Here is a 15321-nt window from a genome sequence, read left to right as displayed (position 1 = left end):
AAATTAATTAAGTACTTCCTCATCTTTAGTAGTGGTTGGGGAAGTTGGGAAGAAGTATGGGGAAGTTGGGTTTTCTGTGTCTGAAAATAAACAACCCCAGGAGAAGGTGAGAGAGCACAGGAGGAAACACTTGCCTACAGAAGCACCAGTGGGTTCCAAGTGTGCTGCTGTAATTAGACACCTTCTCTTGTCAGGGCTGCAGACAAAGCAGCAGGTCAGGTACCTGAGACTATTTGAGGGCTGCTCCTCTGTCTAATGTTTGCTTGTCTCTTGCATTTATTGATCTACTAATTGTGGGACTGAGAGGGTGCTGAAGTCAGGGAAAACTCTCATTTCTTTGCACAGGTAACTTTAATGTCTGTAACTCTTGGATGTCTTGTCTGTGAGGCTCCCTTCTGTACTTAAGTGCCAAGTTGTAGCTCAAGTAAGATAATACTTTATGGGTTAAACCAGAAGATTGTGGTGTTGGTTTTCAGTAGTAACACATTTTTCTGTGCAATAAATGGAAGGGGCTAAATCTACCAATTAATCCTTAGGATTGCTATCAGCTATGCATGTGAACTATGAGGCCTCCCTAGACAGCCCTTTCAGAACATTTTAAAAAATGTCTTACAGAAATAGTTGAGATTCTGGAATTCCTTCAATTAACTATGGAATTATTTCTGTAAACACCTGCCAGTCCGTAGTTGTAGTGAAAATATCTTTGACCCTTAAACTCTGATGAAATTTGTGAACTTTACCCCCAAAGCTGTAGCTGGTAGAGGAGACCAGGCACAAAGGACAGAGTATTTCAACGGCATGAAGGACAGAGCTGACTTGACAACAGGTGGGTCTGGATTAGTAGAATCAAGAAGAAATTCCTTCAATAATGACTCTTTCTTCTTCTTGAGGAGTAGCAAGTGATTGTTTGCACCTTGTGCCTTTAGCAGACTTTTTATTTGGGAGGGCACCACTAAAAAGAAGGAATGTTCATAATGGGGGTTGATGTGGTAGCCTCCATTTCATGTGGATGAAGGATCTTAGGGGGCAAATTGCTGCAATTTATTCTGTTTTCATGCCTGCTGTGAGTGGGGCTGGGTTTCCAGCAAACTCTTTTCCATCAGGCTCAAAAGTTTTGTGCTGTAATGCACCTTGAGATGTGTTCCATTAGCACGGGCAGAGTGTGCCTAATGAAATCAGGAGCTGTGTGTTCAGGCTGCTTGTGAGATAAGATCACACATAAACACAGATTCAGCAATCAGGTACTAAAGGAGAAAAAGAAGCAAAAAGATAAGAGTCTCCCAGTTGACTTTGTGGTCTCTTTCTCTTCATAACTGCTCCTTTTCAAGCAACATACTAGTAAGGTTAAAAAGCCTCTCTCAGAATTGCAGGTTAAAACTAACAATGCCTCTTTGAGCTGGGCAGGCAGTGCTTAAGCTCAGAACGCAGCCTAATATTATTTTATAATATTATAAGGCTCCCAGAACAACAGTAGGATGACAAAACCATTTGCTGAGAGAGCTGTTTTTCCCCTGTCTGCCACTAAAACAAATAGCCCCCAACTTAAATCCCTCCTAGAAACCTCCTCCCAGGAAATAGGCTCCACCATGGAGAGGGTTTCTAACCTCCGTGTCCTGAGAGGAAACTGCAGAAAAAGGAGAATCATACAACAGTCCATCCTGCCAGGACAGATTTGCAATGAGGAAAGGAGTGAGATTTAGTGGAACTGAACTGGTGGAGAGCAATGTTTTCTTTTAGACACAGAGCAGATAAGATCACATTCTGTGCATTTCTTCATCAGTGCTAGCTAGCTTTGGCTTTCTTTTTGTGCTTAGTTTGAGAAATGTGGAAAACCTGCTCTCTGCAGAAGTCACAGTCCAGTCAGCAGGAAACACTGGATTCAGGATCAATAATATTCTAGAGCCTTCTGCTTAGTTACCACTGACACCCTGTTGAATATGTGGCCAAGAGCCATTGAGACCTGCCTGACGGGCACCTCCTGTCTCAGTTTCTCGTTTGCCTCACAAATGCAGAGATCTCAGAGTGATTCCAGTTGCTGTGATTTATTGGCATTGAGCACTGGAAGCTCTCACTACACCTACGCTTGCAATAAATAATGCAAAGGTGAAAGTAAGTGCATAGAATCCCTGGGAGACAGGGATGTACTGCTGGCTGTTAAATAAGGACAACATCACGGCATAAAAAAGTTTAAAAACAAAGCTGATTTCATAGAATTGGGGAAAAATTCCCTTAGATATATGGGTACACCCTTGAGGACTTAATTACACTCAAAACTAGTTTATCTGAAGATTCAGCTCCTGTGAGTGAAAATCCAGTTTTCTTGACTTTCAGGGTTGTGCTTTAAATGCTTGTGGCATTAGCCATTCTGTCTCTTCCACATGTACCTGTATGTTGTGTAGGAAAGACTATTGGCACTTTCTTTGCAAGTTTATTTTACAACATGGATCGTTTCCCAAGCTGCACACTTCAGCTGAAGTGCAAAGCAAATGGAAGTCTTTGGCACTTCACCTTTGCCCACCTACTGTCTACTTTGTGTTTATTCCATGCCCTGAAAGAAAACAGAACTCATAAGAAAATAAATCAGAGATTCATCAGTTTTATTGGTGCATAAATTCAGTGTGACTCGCCATCTAGTGCAGGTTTGGGGCATAACATAATTACAGAGACAGTTTTAAGTCAAGGTGATCGTCTCCAAAAACATTTCAAAAGTAGTGGTATTTTATTTCTGTAAGCAGGCAAAGTAACATAAAATTTACTGGAATCCAGACATTGATATTGATAAAAGGACTGGCAAGTGAAATTTTAGAGATGAGATATGAAGGTCGTTCATCAGCTGACAAAATAGAGGACAAATATTCTAATGAAAAGCAGTGCACAATCCCTTTACAAGAAAAGAAAAATAATAGGGAAGACATGGATGTGTTCAAACAACCTCTTTATTCAAGCTGCTTTGCATTAGTTCATCCAGCATCAGAAACTAGACAGCCTCCAATAACTGTCTGGTTTTAAATGTCTTTTCTTTCATTCCAGGTGACTGATTCCTCGGGTGTACACCTGATTCCTTCCCCCTCACCATCTGATAAAACATCATTTATCATGAGAACATTTTTTAAATCCTGGATTCCTCAGTGTTTATGGATTCTCAGGTCACCTTCCAGAACATTCCATGGGAACAACCGGCTTCTTACATCTCAGATTATTTCCCATTATGAATCTATAAACCAGTGTAAAAAAGAAGTTCCAGAATATTTCAACTTTGCAAGTGATGTCTTAGATGAGTGGGCACGACTGGAAAAGGTAGTATTCGTCTTTTATTTTATAGACATTGAATTGTAGTTTAACCTCAGCTGTCAACTAAGAACCACAGAGCCCCTGGATCTCACACACACACACTTCCAGTGGGATGGGGAGGAGAAACAGGAGGAAAAAAAAGGTAAAAACCCATGGGTTGAGGAACAAACAAATTTTAAGAATTTAAATAAAATATAGTAATAAAAAGAATATTAATAATAATTATCACTATTGTAGAAGTATTGGTAGAAATAGTAGTGATGAAAAGGGAGATAACAAAAAAAAGAGAGAGGGACAAAGAAAACCCAGAAAAGATGAATGATGCCCAACACAATTGCCCACTGCCCTCTGATCAACACCTGGCCTGTCCCCAAACACTGACTGGCACCTCTTGACCAACTTTCCACCAGGGTATCAACTGAGCAGGACCTCCTGAGGTTGGAATATCCCCTTGGACATTCAGGTCAGCTGTCTTGTCTGTGATCTATCCCAGATTTTCATGCACCAACTTGTTGGCAGAGTGTGAAAAACTGGAAAGTCCTTGACTTAGTTGTTCCTAAGCAGTGCTTACTCTATCCCAGTCAAAACCAGGACACGGTGAAACAAATCTTGAATTATACAATTTTATTAATGGGTGCTGGATAGTACTGGCACCATTTTGTTTGTCAGGAAGATGGGTGTCACTCCAAGAGAGGAGTTGCCAAGGATGATTTAGATTGAAGTGAAACCTCTTTAAGTTTGTCTTATTTTAATGTCTTCTCATGTGTTGAAGGATGGAAAAAGATCAGCAAACCCAGCTTTTTGGTGGGTCAGTAGCAAGGGAGAGGAGGTCAAGTGGAGCTTTGAGGAGCTGGGCTCTCTCTCCAGGAAGACAGCCAACGTCCTTTCTGAGGCCTGTGGTTTGCAGAGAGGAGACAGAATTGTAGCCATTCTGCCTCGTATTCCTGAGTGGTGGCTCCTGAATGTGGCCTGCATGCGAGCAGGTGAGTGACTCACGGACTTGGTGGGTGCAGACAGAAAGCAAATAGAGCCTACAGACCATCTGTTAGATCAGGGTGAAGAAAATGCAAACAGGAATATTCAGTGGGACCTCTACAACTGCTCTTTTGCCTAGAAGGACAATTGGCAGCACCCACACAGGAAGCACAGGGCCAGATATGGTCCAGTCAAAATCAGTCAGTTCAGCCAGTGAGGGCTGAATGGCTGCAACCAAAGGCCAGAATTGACCATATACATTGGAAGGGAGCTGAATTTATAATGGAAGAACTTATATAATTGCTGCCATTAATAATTCAATAGATCTATTTTCCTCTGCTTTTAAACTGATAAACATCCATGATGGATAAAATCAGCATACACAGAGAGACATAATCGAGTATTTCTGGGAAATGCTGAGTTTCCTCAATTGCTTCTTGCTTTTTTCCAGGAATTGTTCTTATTCCAGGAACATCCCAATTAACAGCCAAGGACATCTTATATCGACTCCAGGCTTCAAAGGCCAAGTGCATTGTCACCAATGACACGCTGGCTCCTGCAGTGGAATCTGTCCTCTCTGGCAGCCAGCTCCTGAAAAGTAAACTCATTGTAGCTCAAGGGAGCAGGGATGGGTGGCTGAACTTCAAAGAACTCCTTGCGTGAGTATCCAGCTCTTTTCTTTCCTGTTCTTTGAGGTGAAGGGAGCTGTATCAGTCAGGTCACATTGCTGAATTGGGGGGGTGATTCTCAAAATACAAATACGTTACATTTTTGCATCCCTCTGTCAGCTCCCTGTTTTGTGACTACACTGGTAGAGGTTCATCCAGTCTGGGTTTTGGGAGCTTAGTTCATCTCCTTCAGCTTCACTTAGCATCCTGCCAGTTTTTAGAAGCTCCCTGCTTTTACTGTGATCACCAGAAAAGCACACAGAGTTCTAAACAATTGTTATGAGCTTGTCTGCCGGAGCCCATTCTAATGGATCTTGATTAAATGGGAAAATACCCATTGCCAGCTCTTGGTGCTCAGTTCTTTCCTCCCTATATTATCCTGGTAGCTCAGAGGATCTGAATTGTCCATCAGTCTCTTGAACATTAATGATCTACAATTTGTAATAAGATCAACGTACTTGGCACAATAACCTTGGTTATCAATTTCAAGTTGGGGGTTGATTTTTCTGTGTGTGAGCCAGACACTGATTCCTGGCTGCTGTTCCATAATCAGCTCCTGGAGTGCCCTTGCAAAAACAGTTGCAGACAAAGTCACTGAAATATTCTGTAGGTACTCATATCTTGAATGTTCTGGCATACAGGGCAGAGTCCTTACAAGCAAACTGTATTCTCCAACTGTTCCTACCTGCATTACCACTTATTTATTGAGATCGTTCACTTTGGGGCAATTTTCCTGTTGAACTCCTAAACTATAAAAATGCTGTTGCCCTGGTGGAAAACTGCATGTAGTGACTGGAATATATAATTTCTTCTGAAGGGTTGCATCTGCTGACCATCAGTGTGTCAAGACAAGGAGTCAAGACCCAATGCTGATCTATTTTACCAGTGGAACTACGGGCTTCCCAAAAATGGTGCTGCACTCCCACAGCAGTTATGGCATTGGATTTGCAATCAGTGGCAGGTATTATCTTGCAGCTCCCCCCAGGGTCCTGATTAAGTGCTGTGATCAGTATTAAACTGAACATGAGAACATAACATTCCAGTAAATGCAGGCATTTCATGACTGTAGGATCTTGCATCTTCCTCATCTTGAAAGTTAAAGGATACCTTTTCCAAAGCATTCTGAATTGGAAGCTGGTGATCAAGGGTCCAGAGAAGTAACTTGTTTAGTTTCCTGGAGAAATGAGCTGTGACTTAGCTGATGTCTCAACTGCACCAGGTAGGGAAAGCATATTCCAGATGATCTATTTGGGTTCTGCTCTAGATCCAGATTCTGCAACTCAAGACAAAGATGTTTTGCGCTGCTCACAAGAAAAATAAATGCTCAAAGTATTAAGCAGGAGGGAAGGAAGGGAAATCAGAGAATATTTAAGACTCTTCAACTCTCTCAAACTTTCTACAGAGCCCCACTTACTGACACCACATCTTCTAATGGAAGCCTCCTGCTGTGACCTGGGCCTGAGTCTCTCACATTCTCTGCAGCATTTATTTCATCTCTGCTTTTTCATCAGGCATTGGTTGAAATTGACTCCTTCAGATATAATGTGGAATACCTCTGATACTGGCTGGGTAAAAGCAGCTTGGAGCAGTGTTTTTGCACCATGGATCTGTGGATCCTGTGTCTTTGTACACAACATGCCACAATTTAAACCAGAAGTTATTGCAGAGGTAAGCATAACATTTTATACTGTGGTATTTATTTCCATTTTACAAAAGTGAAGGAAACAAACTGAGCTCCTGTCCATGGATGCCATTGCTTAGTAGCAGAAGGGATCATACTTCCCACATCCCAAGGAATCATCCCTCCATTTGGTGTACACTAAGCTCAAGGAACAAGTGTTTTCCCTCCTGGTTAGGCCATGTGTCATGGTTCAAGTGTAGAGGACAATTGGATAAAGATGAAGAATATAAAGAACTTGGGATCACTGCTGTATTGCACAATATTGAATCTAAACCTTACTTCAGGTATGGACTTCCAGCTGCCGTGGGGACAGGCTGAGGATGGGCCAGTATTCAGAATATGGCATAAACCTGAATTAAGGCTCTGTTTTCCTGAATTTTCAGTGAGTTGCCAGAGTGCTTATCCCTCCCTTAAGGGACTTTAAACCAATCAGCTGATAGATGCCCCTCAAAATTGGCCTATTTTGTTAATTACCTGCACATTCACAAGGTCAGACCCAGCATTACACTTTCTTTTCAGCACCATAACTTCCTTTTTTTTAGACTCTCTCAAAATATCCCATCACCACCTTCTGCACGGCTCCCACTGCCTTCCTCATGCTGGTCAAACATGATGTGAGCAGGTACAGCAGGGAGGGGAGGGAGGCTGGGGAATAATGCTGGGACAGCTCTGCATGCTTAGTTCCTTAGGCTCCTTAATTCTCTTTTTCAGTTCAAGGAAACCTAATTAGCAAAGCTTGCTCTCAGTAAAGAACACTCTCTGTTTTCAAATGTGAGAAGAATTAGCACACCATAGGCTACCTGGGCTTCAGGACTGGGCTTTTGAATAGACAGCACAGAGGAAAAAAAGGAGATTTTTTTAAGCTGTCACTTCCTCTGAACTTAGGCTTCACATCTCAATTTAAGGCAATGTTTTAGGCAGCATTGGATCAGGGAGTTACTGGTGCACCATGGAGTTGTTCTTGTATGTTTGAGAATGAAGGGAGCAGTTAGAGGAGTTCCACATGCTGAGAGTTATTTGGCAGCTGTTCTTCCTGGTTTGTTACTCTGTAAAATGCCCAGCTTGTGAGAAGTGGTTTGCAAGGAGTTTTCACATCTTTGTAAGGTACTCATTCTTGTCACATAGGTCTTTCATCCCGCCAAAAGCCAACCCAGCTTTAGCAGAGAGCTCAGGCTCTGTGCATCTATTCATCCTTCCTTCTGCTCTAGAAAATTCTCTATGTTATATCTGATCTTAGAGGTTGGCACATAACTGAGCTTTCCACACACATCTGATGTGCTTGTTCAGATTCCTCAGTTTATGTCAGCTCTCCCAAGGAAACACTTTTGTTCATGCATTTTCCAGCAGAAAAACCCACTCCTATTGCCACAGAGATAAACCACATCATCTTCAGTGGCAACTCAAGCAGACTAGGATTCTAGTCAAGGTGTGCATACCACGATGATGATTGTCATTTCCAAAGCAGCTTGTGAAGTTTTAGGTCTACTTCCTTGGAAAGCTGAGGGAGGCTGTTTGCTTAAGTCTATTTACTGTTCTTTGCAAGAGTTAAGAAAATTATTTCGTTTGCCGTTCCTCTCAAGCTACAAGTTCCCAAGTCTGAAGCACTGTGTAACTGGAGGGGAAGCACTGAATCCTGAAGTGTTGGCGAAGTGGAAAATCCAGACAGGGGTGGATATCCATGAAGGATATGGCCAGACCGAAACAGTATGTTTGCAATAAATGTTATTAGTGGTAGTAAAACCCTTCACCATCTTTACTTCAAAAGAAAACTAAAATAGATTATTTGCTCTGGGTATCAATTTGTCCTGTGTGAGTTTTAAATGAAAAATATTATAATGAAAAATATTATAATGAAAAACAGCTCACATCCCAGACTCTGATGTTCTTAAGAACCACAGTGCTTTGGTCCCCATTCAGCGCCTGTCACAACAAAGAGGAGTCCTGGCTAATGCAAACAATAATAAAATTTACAAGACGTTACAACAATTTTAAAAAATCTTTTGAAAATCTATTCTGCAGGTGACAATCTGTGCCAATATGAAAGGAATGAAAATTAAACCTGGTTCTTTGGGAAAAGCTGTTCCCCCTTATGATGTGCAGGTATGAGTCAGTTGTGGGTAGAGCAGTAAGGCAGTGCTGCCTGTGTCCCTTCTGTGCCCTGCCCTGAGCTGCAGCAGATGTTCCTCTGAGCTGATCTGTGTCTGTCCTTTCTGCAGATTGTAGATGAGAAGGGGGCTGTTGTGCCTCAAGGAGAAGAGGGCACCATTGCTGTCCGAGTGAAGCCCACACGGCCCTTCTGTCTGTTCAAGGAGTACTTGGTGAGCCTGACTGGCTGTGTCTGTGTCTGCTGAGGGACTCAGGAGAGACCCAGGGCAAAGGTCTGCCAGGAGCAGAATTCCATGCAGGAGCCTCAGAAAGTCTCACTGGGTTACTTGAGGACTTTGAGCCTGATCAGGGCATAGTTTCAGGAACAGACTGACTGACTGACAGAGTGTAGCTTCAAAGTGCAACATGAACCAGGGGATACCTTGTTCCAGATATGTGCCATGCACTTCAGGTTCAGAGCATCACTCTTTTCCCTCTATCCCATTCCTATCTTTGTTTAAACATTATTGAAGAATAGCCCATAAATTCTACTCTTATACATGAGAAGCTCCAGGAGGCTTTCCAAGGCACCGGTTTTTTATTCCTTCATACCACTGTCAGAGGTACCCCCATTCCATCAGGCACTGCAGTCAGAGAAACCTTTGTTCAGATGCCTGTCACACACAACGTGCACAAGATCAACAGCACAAACACAAGCTACAGCACAAACCCCTCACATGTAGATGATCACATGGCTCTGAGTTGGTGACACCTCAGTGAAAATATAAAGCAGTAGTGAGCACACTAATTTTGAGTAATTTTTTGTTCATTTTCAGCATCATTGCTAAGGAAATGCATTACAATTCACTAACAATAAGAAACTTTTCTGGAAATGTTTGATTGTTGCCAGGATAACCCAGAGAAAACCGCTGCCTCTGTGCGAGGAGATTTTTATCTCACCGGCGACAGAGGCGTTATGGATGAAGAGGGATATATCTGGTTTGTCGGAAGAGCTGATGATATCATTAACTCTGCTGGGTAAGGCATTTCCTGTTAGATTTGCCTGATGAAATGCAGCCTGGAGAGCCCAAAGGACTGGTCCCTGCTGTGGGCTGAGCTGTCTCTGTGCTCCCCAGGTACCGCATTGGCCCCTTTGAAGTGGAGAGTGCATTGATCGAGCACCCGGCAGTCGTGGAGGCGGCTGCTGTCAGCAGTCCTGACCCAGAGCGAGGGGAGGTAAAACAAAATAGGGAAAAAATGTAAAAGAAACACTCTTTCTATTAAGTATCAACTTCCTTTTATGTACTAGGCTTCCCTGGAATTCAGTGTTGAAGACTTTTGAAATTATGTCGGCATAAACATTTTTAAAATCCATACCTTGACAGATCTTACAATTTTAGATTTATTTCTTTGCAGGGTTTTATGTGGGGAAGAAATTTTGCTTTTCAGACTAATCATGTGATTTTTTTTGTCTAAGCAATGAAATTTTGATTATTTCTCATTTACCACTAAGCGTATGGTGGCAAGGATATCTAGAGTGTTGAATCTTTGCTTTATATTTTTCCAACTTTGCAACATTTCTGTAGCAACTGGGGCACGATTTTAATCTCTCTTTATTTTCTGGACTAGAACTTTTTGAAAGTTTGATAATGTATAAAGTTAGAAAAAAAGTGGAAAATAGCAAAACATTCTTTGCTCCAGAATAGGTCCTTCATAGCACAGCAGTTGATAACAAACAGCTAATGAAAAGGGAAATTAAAGAAAAGGATTTGGCATTCTGAATTTTGACATTCACTTTTCACAACAAATGTATTCCCTTATTGCCACCTCTGGAAGTTAACAGAACCCCTTCATTTTCGTGGCACAGGTGGTCAAAGCATTCGTTGTTTTAGCTCCTGCTTATGAATCACATGATCCAGAAAAATTAATTCATGAGCTTCAACAACATGTCAAGAAGGTGACTGCACCATACAAGTATCCAAGGAAGGTAAGTACAGCCCAAAAAGACAGGTTCTCTCATTGTACCAGAAACTGAGCATTTTGTCCTGCCTCAGCTCTTTTTCAACACTTTTCTGACAAACACTCCAACCAGAGTTAGATAAAATAAAAGTAGGTGACAGGATCAGCTGCAGCTGTAGCCTTGGGTTGGCTGTGTGTGCTAGAATGGACCCAGGGGGAGGCAATGGTCATGAAATTTTACTTCATGAAGACCCATTCTTTCTTTCATGGAGTACTGGGGTTTTCACAGCAGCTCAGATGGGCAAGGCATTCTATTCTAACCAGTACTACATGAGCTCTCCTCTATAGATAGCTTAATCAAAACAAAAGTTCCTGCTAGCATCAGTGGGTTGGAATCCACCTCTTCTCACCAGGAAAGACACCAGTAACTCCCTGTGCTGAAGCACTCAGCTCCTAGAGATCGTGGTACAGCTCCCTGCCAGTACTGTCTGTGCAGCAGCTACCAGGTGTAGTAAGGAATTCACCATTCCAGCCCTGGTTGTGCAGCTTCCCATCTGCTCATCCCCAGCTATCCCATGTTAAAAGTGTTTTCACAATCTTTTGTTGCACCTGGGAAATCACCTACAAGTTCTTTGGCTACAGGGAGCAGTTTTGTCTTTCAGGTGGAGTTTGTTCAGGAGCTGCCAAAGACAGCTACTGGGAAAATCCAGAGAAATGTTCTAAAGAACAGAGAGTGGGCAAAGGTATAAAAAGAGCAAGAGTGATCTGGAAAACGAGGAGGGAAATTCTCCATCATGTGTACCAGCCATAACACAAGACACAGAGAAGGTTGTCATGACCCCGAGCAGAACAAGACCATCAGGAAAAACAAACTGGAAGAAAAAGGAGAAAACATTCTTGAGGATATGTGGCATTGGAACCACTTCTGCCATCAACCTACAGATTTCCAGAAGGAAGGAAGTGCAAGTGATTCAAAGTGTGGAATGGGAGAAAGACTCAGGTGCATACAGAGGTCTAATTTTTTTTACCAGTTTGTATAAACATCTTCCTTAAAAAAATGGGTGAAACTGCAAGGCTTTGAAAATTACAAATAAATGAGAAATTAATAGGATATGTTTGTCCTGAGGTGGGTATCAGCAATTAATTAACATCCAAAACCTACCACTGTAACATTCTCAGATTCTTTCAGAGGGGAAAGAAAAAAAATTTCTTTTTAATGCTTCTCTTCATCATGATGAATTTGTGATGTACTTAAATGGTTAAACTGGAGGGAAAAGTGCGTTAGGTTAAGGTGCAAATTATGCATAATTAACACTGGTGTAAATGATTACAAGAAAAAAGTTACTCCACAGGAAGAGTTCTGCTGCTTGGTCTGTTTTGTGCCACATTCTCTTCTTGTTACTCCAGAAGAGGTGAGCAATAAAGTCAGAAGAGTTTCACTCCAAAAGCTTTATGAAGGAGTTTCCAGGTTTCACATCTCCAGGGAACAGCTGATCCTTACAGTGCCTCAGATGGGAAACATGTCCTAACAGGTGAGTGAAAGGAATGAAGAGAATCTCCCCCTGCAGCTCCTGATCTCTCCTGTCCACAGCAGAAAGGTGAGGAAAATATTATTTATCTGCACTCTTCGTGTTGATGATCGCTGAGAAAAGCAAATGGTAATAAATCAGAATAATCATTTTTGAGTCTCACTTATTCTGAGAACTTTGCCATTACTGGGTCTTTTCCTCAGTTTCCTGTCTTCATTTCCACCTCTACATTTGCAGATGAGAAAGTGCTAAAAACTTGAAGGTTCTCACAGTCTTCTTGGTGGACATTTTTGTAGAGCACTTGGGAATCCCAAACTCCAAATGTGTTTCATCTTGTCAGTCTCGAATATCATTTCCCTAAATATTCCTAAATTTAATATCCCTCCTCTTTGTCTCATAGGCTATTGTGTAGATTTTGTCATTGTAATGCTCTGAGATATGCAAGTTACAGCTAAATCAGAGAATTAGAGCAGACTGAGAAAGGAGAAACATCTTCCTAAGTCATTAAGGATTGTTTACAAGTGGTTAGTGTTTCTCTGCCACAATGTCCAAGGATTGTGGAGAACACCACGAATTTCTGCTGCTTTTGACAAAATATCTCTTTGTGGGGGGGAAATCTGCATCCAGATTGTTTATGTTGGCAGACACCACTGAAAAGATTGAGTTGTGTTAAGCTCTGGGTATTTGAACTCATTTGCCTGATGGGCAGATTAACTATCACTGTATAAGGTTCTACTAAGGAGTAAGGCAATAGTTCTAATGTTAAATAAGTAACTTTTCTTGAGCAATAAAATGTGACCAATGCTGACATCTGTGCATCAAAGATGTGAGAATAAACAACAACAAATGAAGACATGGGACAAGGGGTAAAAGATATAAGCAGGCCTATGATCTATTTTTATTTCTTGTGGGATTCCTAGAGTTGAAAATGCTTGTAGGAGATGTTTAATAGCAACTTTTGCTGTTTCACCTATGTGAGCAGAGGCAAAGACTGCTCCTGAGAATCTGTCTATGGAAACATGTATACATTTAAAGCAACCAAAAGACTCATAATGGGTCACATTGCTTTGCCAAATTTGTAAACTGTGAAACTCTCTAGGATTTACTCCTGCCCCAATAGAAGCAGAGAATATTTTTGGCAGTCAGGGCATGTAGTGACAACCTGTGTTACTGCAGGGGTGTTAGTTTGTTTATTACCTTCTGTTAGGAATCTTGGCAAAGAAGAATGAGATTGTACATGCATGACAAAATAGGGATGCTGTTTCTGAGAAAGAATAAAAATTAAAGTTTTAAGCAAGGAGTGATCATTAACTTCTCATTAGTAACTGTCTCTAGGAATGAATTTTCATCTCCCTCAACGATACCTGTAAAATAAGCAAAATCAGGTACTAAATTTAAAAGGCATGTTACAAAACAAACAACAGGACTAAATCTTCATTAATGATCTTTTTAGCAAAGGCTTAACCCAATTAATAGTTTGTAACAGTCTCAGAGAGAATTTTAAGTCCCAAATATTTCTAGAGTAATGTTTGTTGTATCTTTTCCTCTGCAGTGGTCAGTCCTGCTTGTTGGATGGCTGTAATGATGGCTTTAAGGTTGCATCTAAAGATGGATCACTTCCAGCTGCACTAATTATATTATCCATATAATGATAAACAATTGCTTGTGGATGATTCTGGCAAAGGGGAGCCAAAATTTTAGCTTTATTCATGGTTTACTGGGCTTTTGCTTTATATCTACAAAGTCTGGAGCACGTGTTGCCATCAGGCATTTGCATGAATGCTTTCCTTGCTGCATTTTTAGTACCATCAAGCACTGGCTTTGGGAGGTTTGCAGCCTAATCACGGGGCTGGGTATGTGCTTCTTCCCCAACTGAGTGTTCTAGTGTTAGCATTGCCTGTGCCTGGTCTTCAGCACAGTAAAGCAACAATTGATTTAACAAGCAACAATTGATTTAACAATCTCTTCCATGCCCTTTCCCCCAGGGTCAATTCAGCTGGAGACAGCAGCACAGTCATCACATGCTTTAAGTCATGAGGGGTTAAAAGACATGCAGTGAAAGCAGCTTGCATTAGACTGCTCAAGACAGGAGAAGCCTTGCCATAGTTTTTGGCAGCCTTACATAGTCTGTATTTCCCTGTAGGCTAGAGGTTCCCATTTAGGACCAGCCCTTCCCCTTCTGTTCTTTACCATACTCATCTAGTTCTTCTGCCATGGGTCAGTGGAACCATTGGCTCTAGAAGGGATTAGGTTTTCTTCTGAGGAGGGAGGAGGATGCCAGCACAGTGTTGTTACTGCTGAAAAGGTAAAGACAGAGCTTGTGCTCTGCTGTGGGCACCAGCATGGGCACCTGGGCACGGCCATGTTGCAGAGCAGCGCTTCCGGGAGCGTGGTGGGCGTGGCTCTGGCTCCCCAGGAGGCGCGTGGCCCAGGGCTTGCTGGGAGTTGTAGTCAGGAGTGGTGGGGGTGGAGTTGAAGGGGGAACGTTGAGGCAGGCTGGTGCCTGTGCTGGTATAGGCGTTAGGAGGGTGGTTGGCAGGTAATATAACAGGATATTCAGGTGCACAGGAGAGAGGGTGGGGTGGTGAAGGAGCAGGTAAGGTGAGGGGTATCTGAGAGGGATCCTAAACAGAGGAGGCAGAAGGGGATACAAGGTAGCTGAGTAACTTGTGTCAAGTTCCATTCTGGGGCAGTCTGCAGGAGGACAGGGGAAGGAACACGAAGGGGCAGGGGTTACAATTTGCGCTGTTTCCTGCGTCTGGGACAGGTTCTGCCCTCGAGTTTCCTCCCCAGGGAGAGAGTGGTTAAAAGCAGTCTCGGTTTGGGAAGGGGTCCTGCACCGCAGAGCGGCCCCGGACACCCCGCATTCCTGCCACACCAGCAGGGCCAGGGAGGGGCCGAGCCCCCGCCGTCGGTGCTCTTTGGCTTTGAGCGTTTGAGAATCCCCCGGAAAGCAGGCAGCAGACACACCACGAGAGGGTCTCCTGGTAGCTAGGTCATAAAGCGTGACACCCACAAAATTCCAAATTCCCGCAGAGACGGTTCCACAGCCGTGCCGTGCTCCGCAGCGCCGTGCGGGGCCGAGCCGGGCTGCAGCTGGCGAGGCAGAAGCGGCCGGGCCGGGCAGTGCCCA

General features: G+C 42.7%; 1 protein-coding gene across 1 annotated transcript; it reads left to right on the top strand.

Annotated features, from left to right (window-relative positions):
- Positions 1–3096: 3096 nt before the first annotated feature.
- Positions 3097–11683, top strand: LOC311159834 (acyl-coenzyme A synthetase ACSM4, mitochondrial-like; the record flags this gene model as incomplete). Its single annotated transcript, XM_084216195.1, has 13 exons — positions 3097–3297; positions 4064–4274; positions 4718–4925; positions 5752–5895; positions 6446–6602; positions 7158–7237; positions 8196–8319; positions 8635–8715; positions 8832–8933; positions 9611–9738; positions 9837–9936; positions 10568–10687; positions 11322–11683. 13 exons carry the CDS (start codon positions 3097–3099, stop codon positions 11406–11408), a joined length of 1743 nt encoding a protein of 580 aa, XP_084072321.1. The 3' UTR covers positions 11409–11683.
- Positions 11684–15321: the final 3638 nt, after the last annotated feature.

This window comes from Fringilla coelebs, assembly GCF_963513975.1.
Source record: "Fringilla coelebs genome assembly, chromosome: 16".
Lineage (NCBI taxonomy): Eukaryota > Metazoa > Chordata > Aves > Passeriformes > Fringillidae > Fringilla > Fringilla coelebs.
The sequence above is the reverse complement of the archived record's forward strand: the minus strand, read 5'-3'. Positions and strand labels throughout refer to the sequence as shown.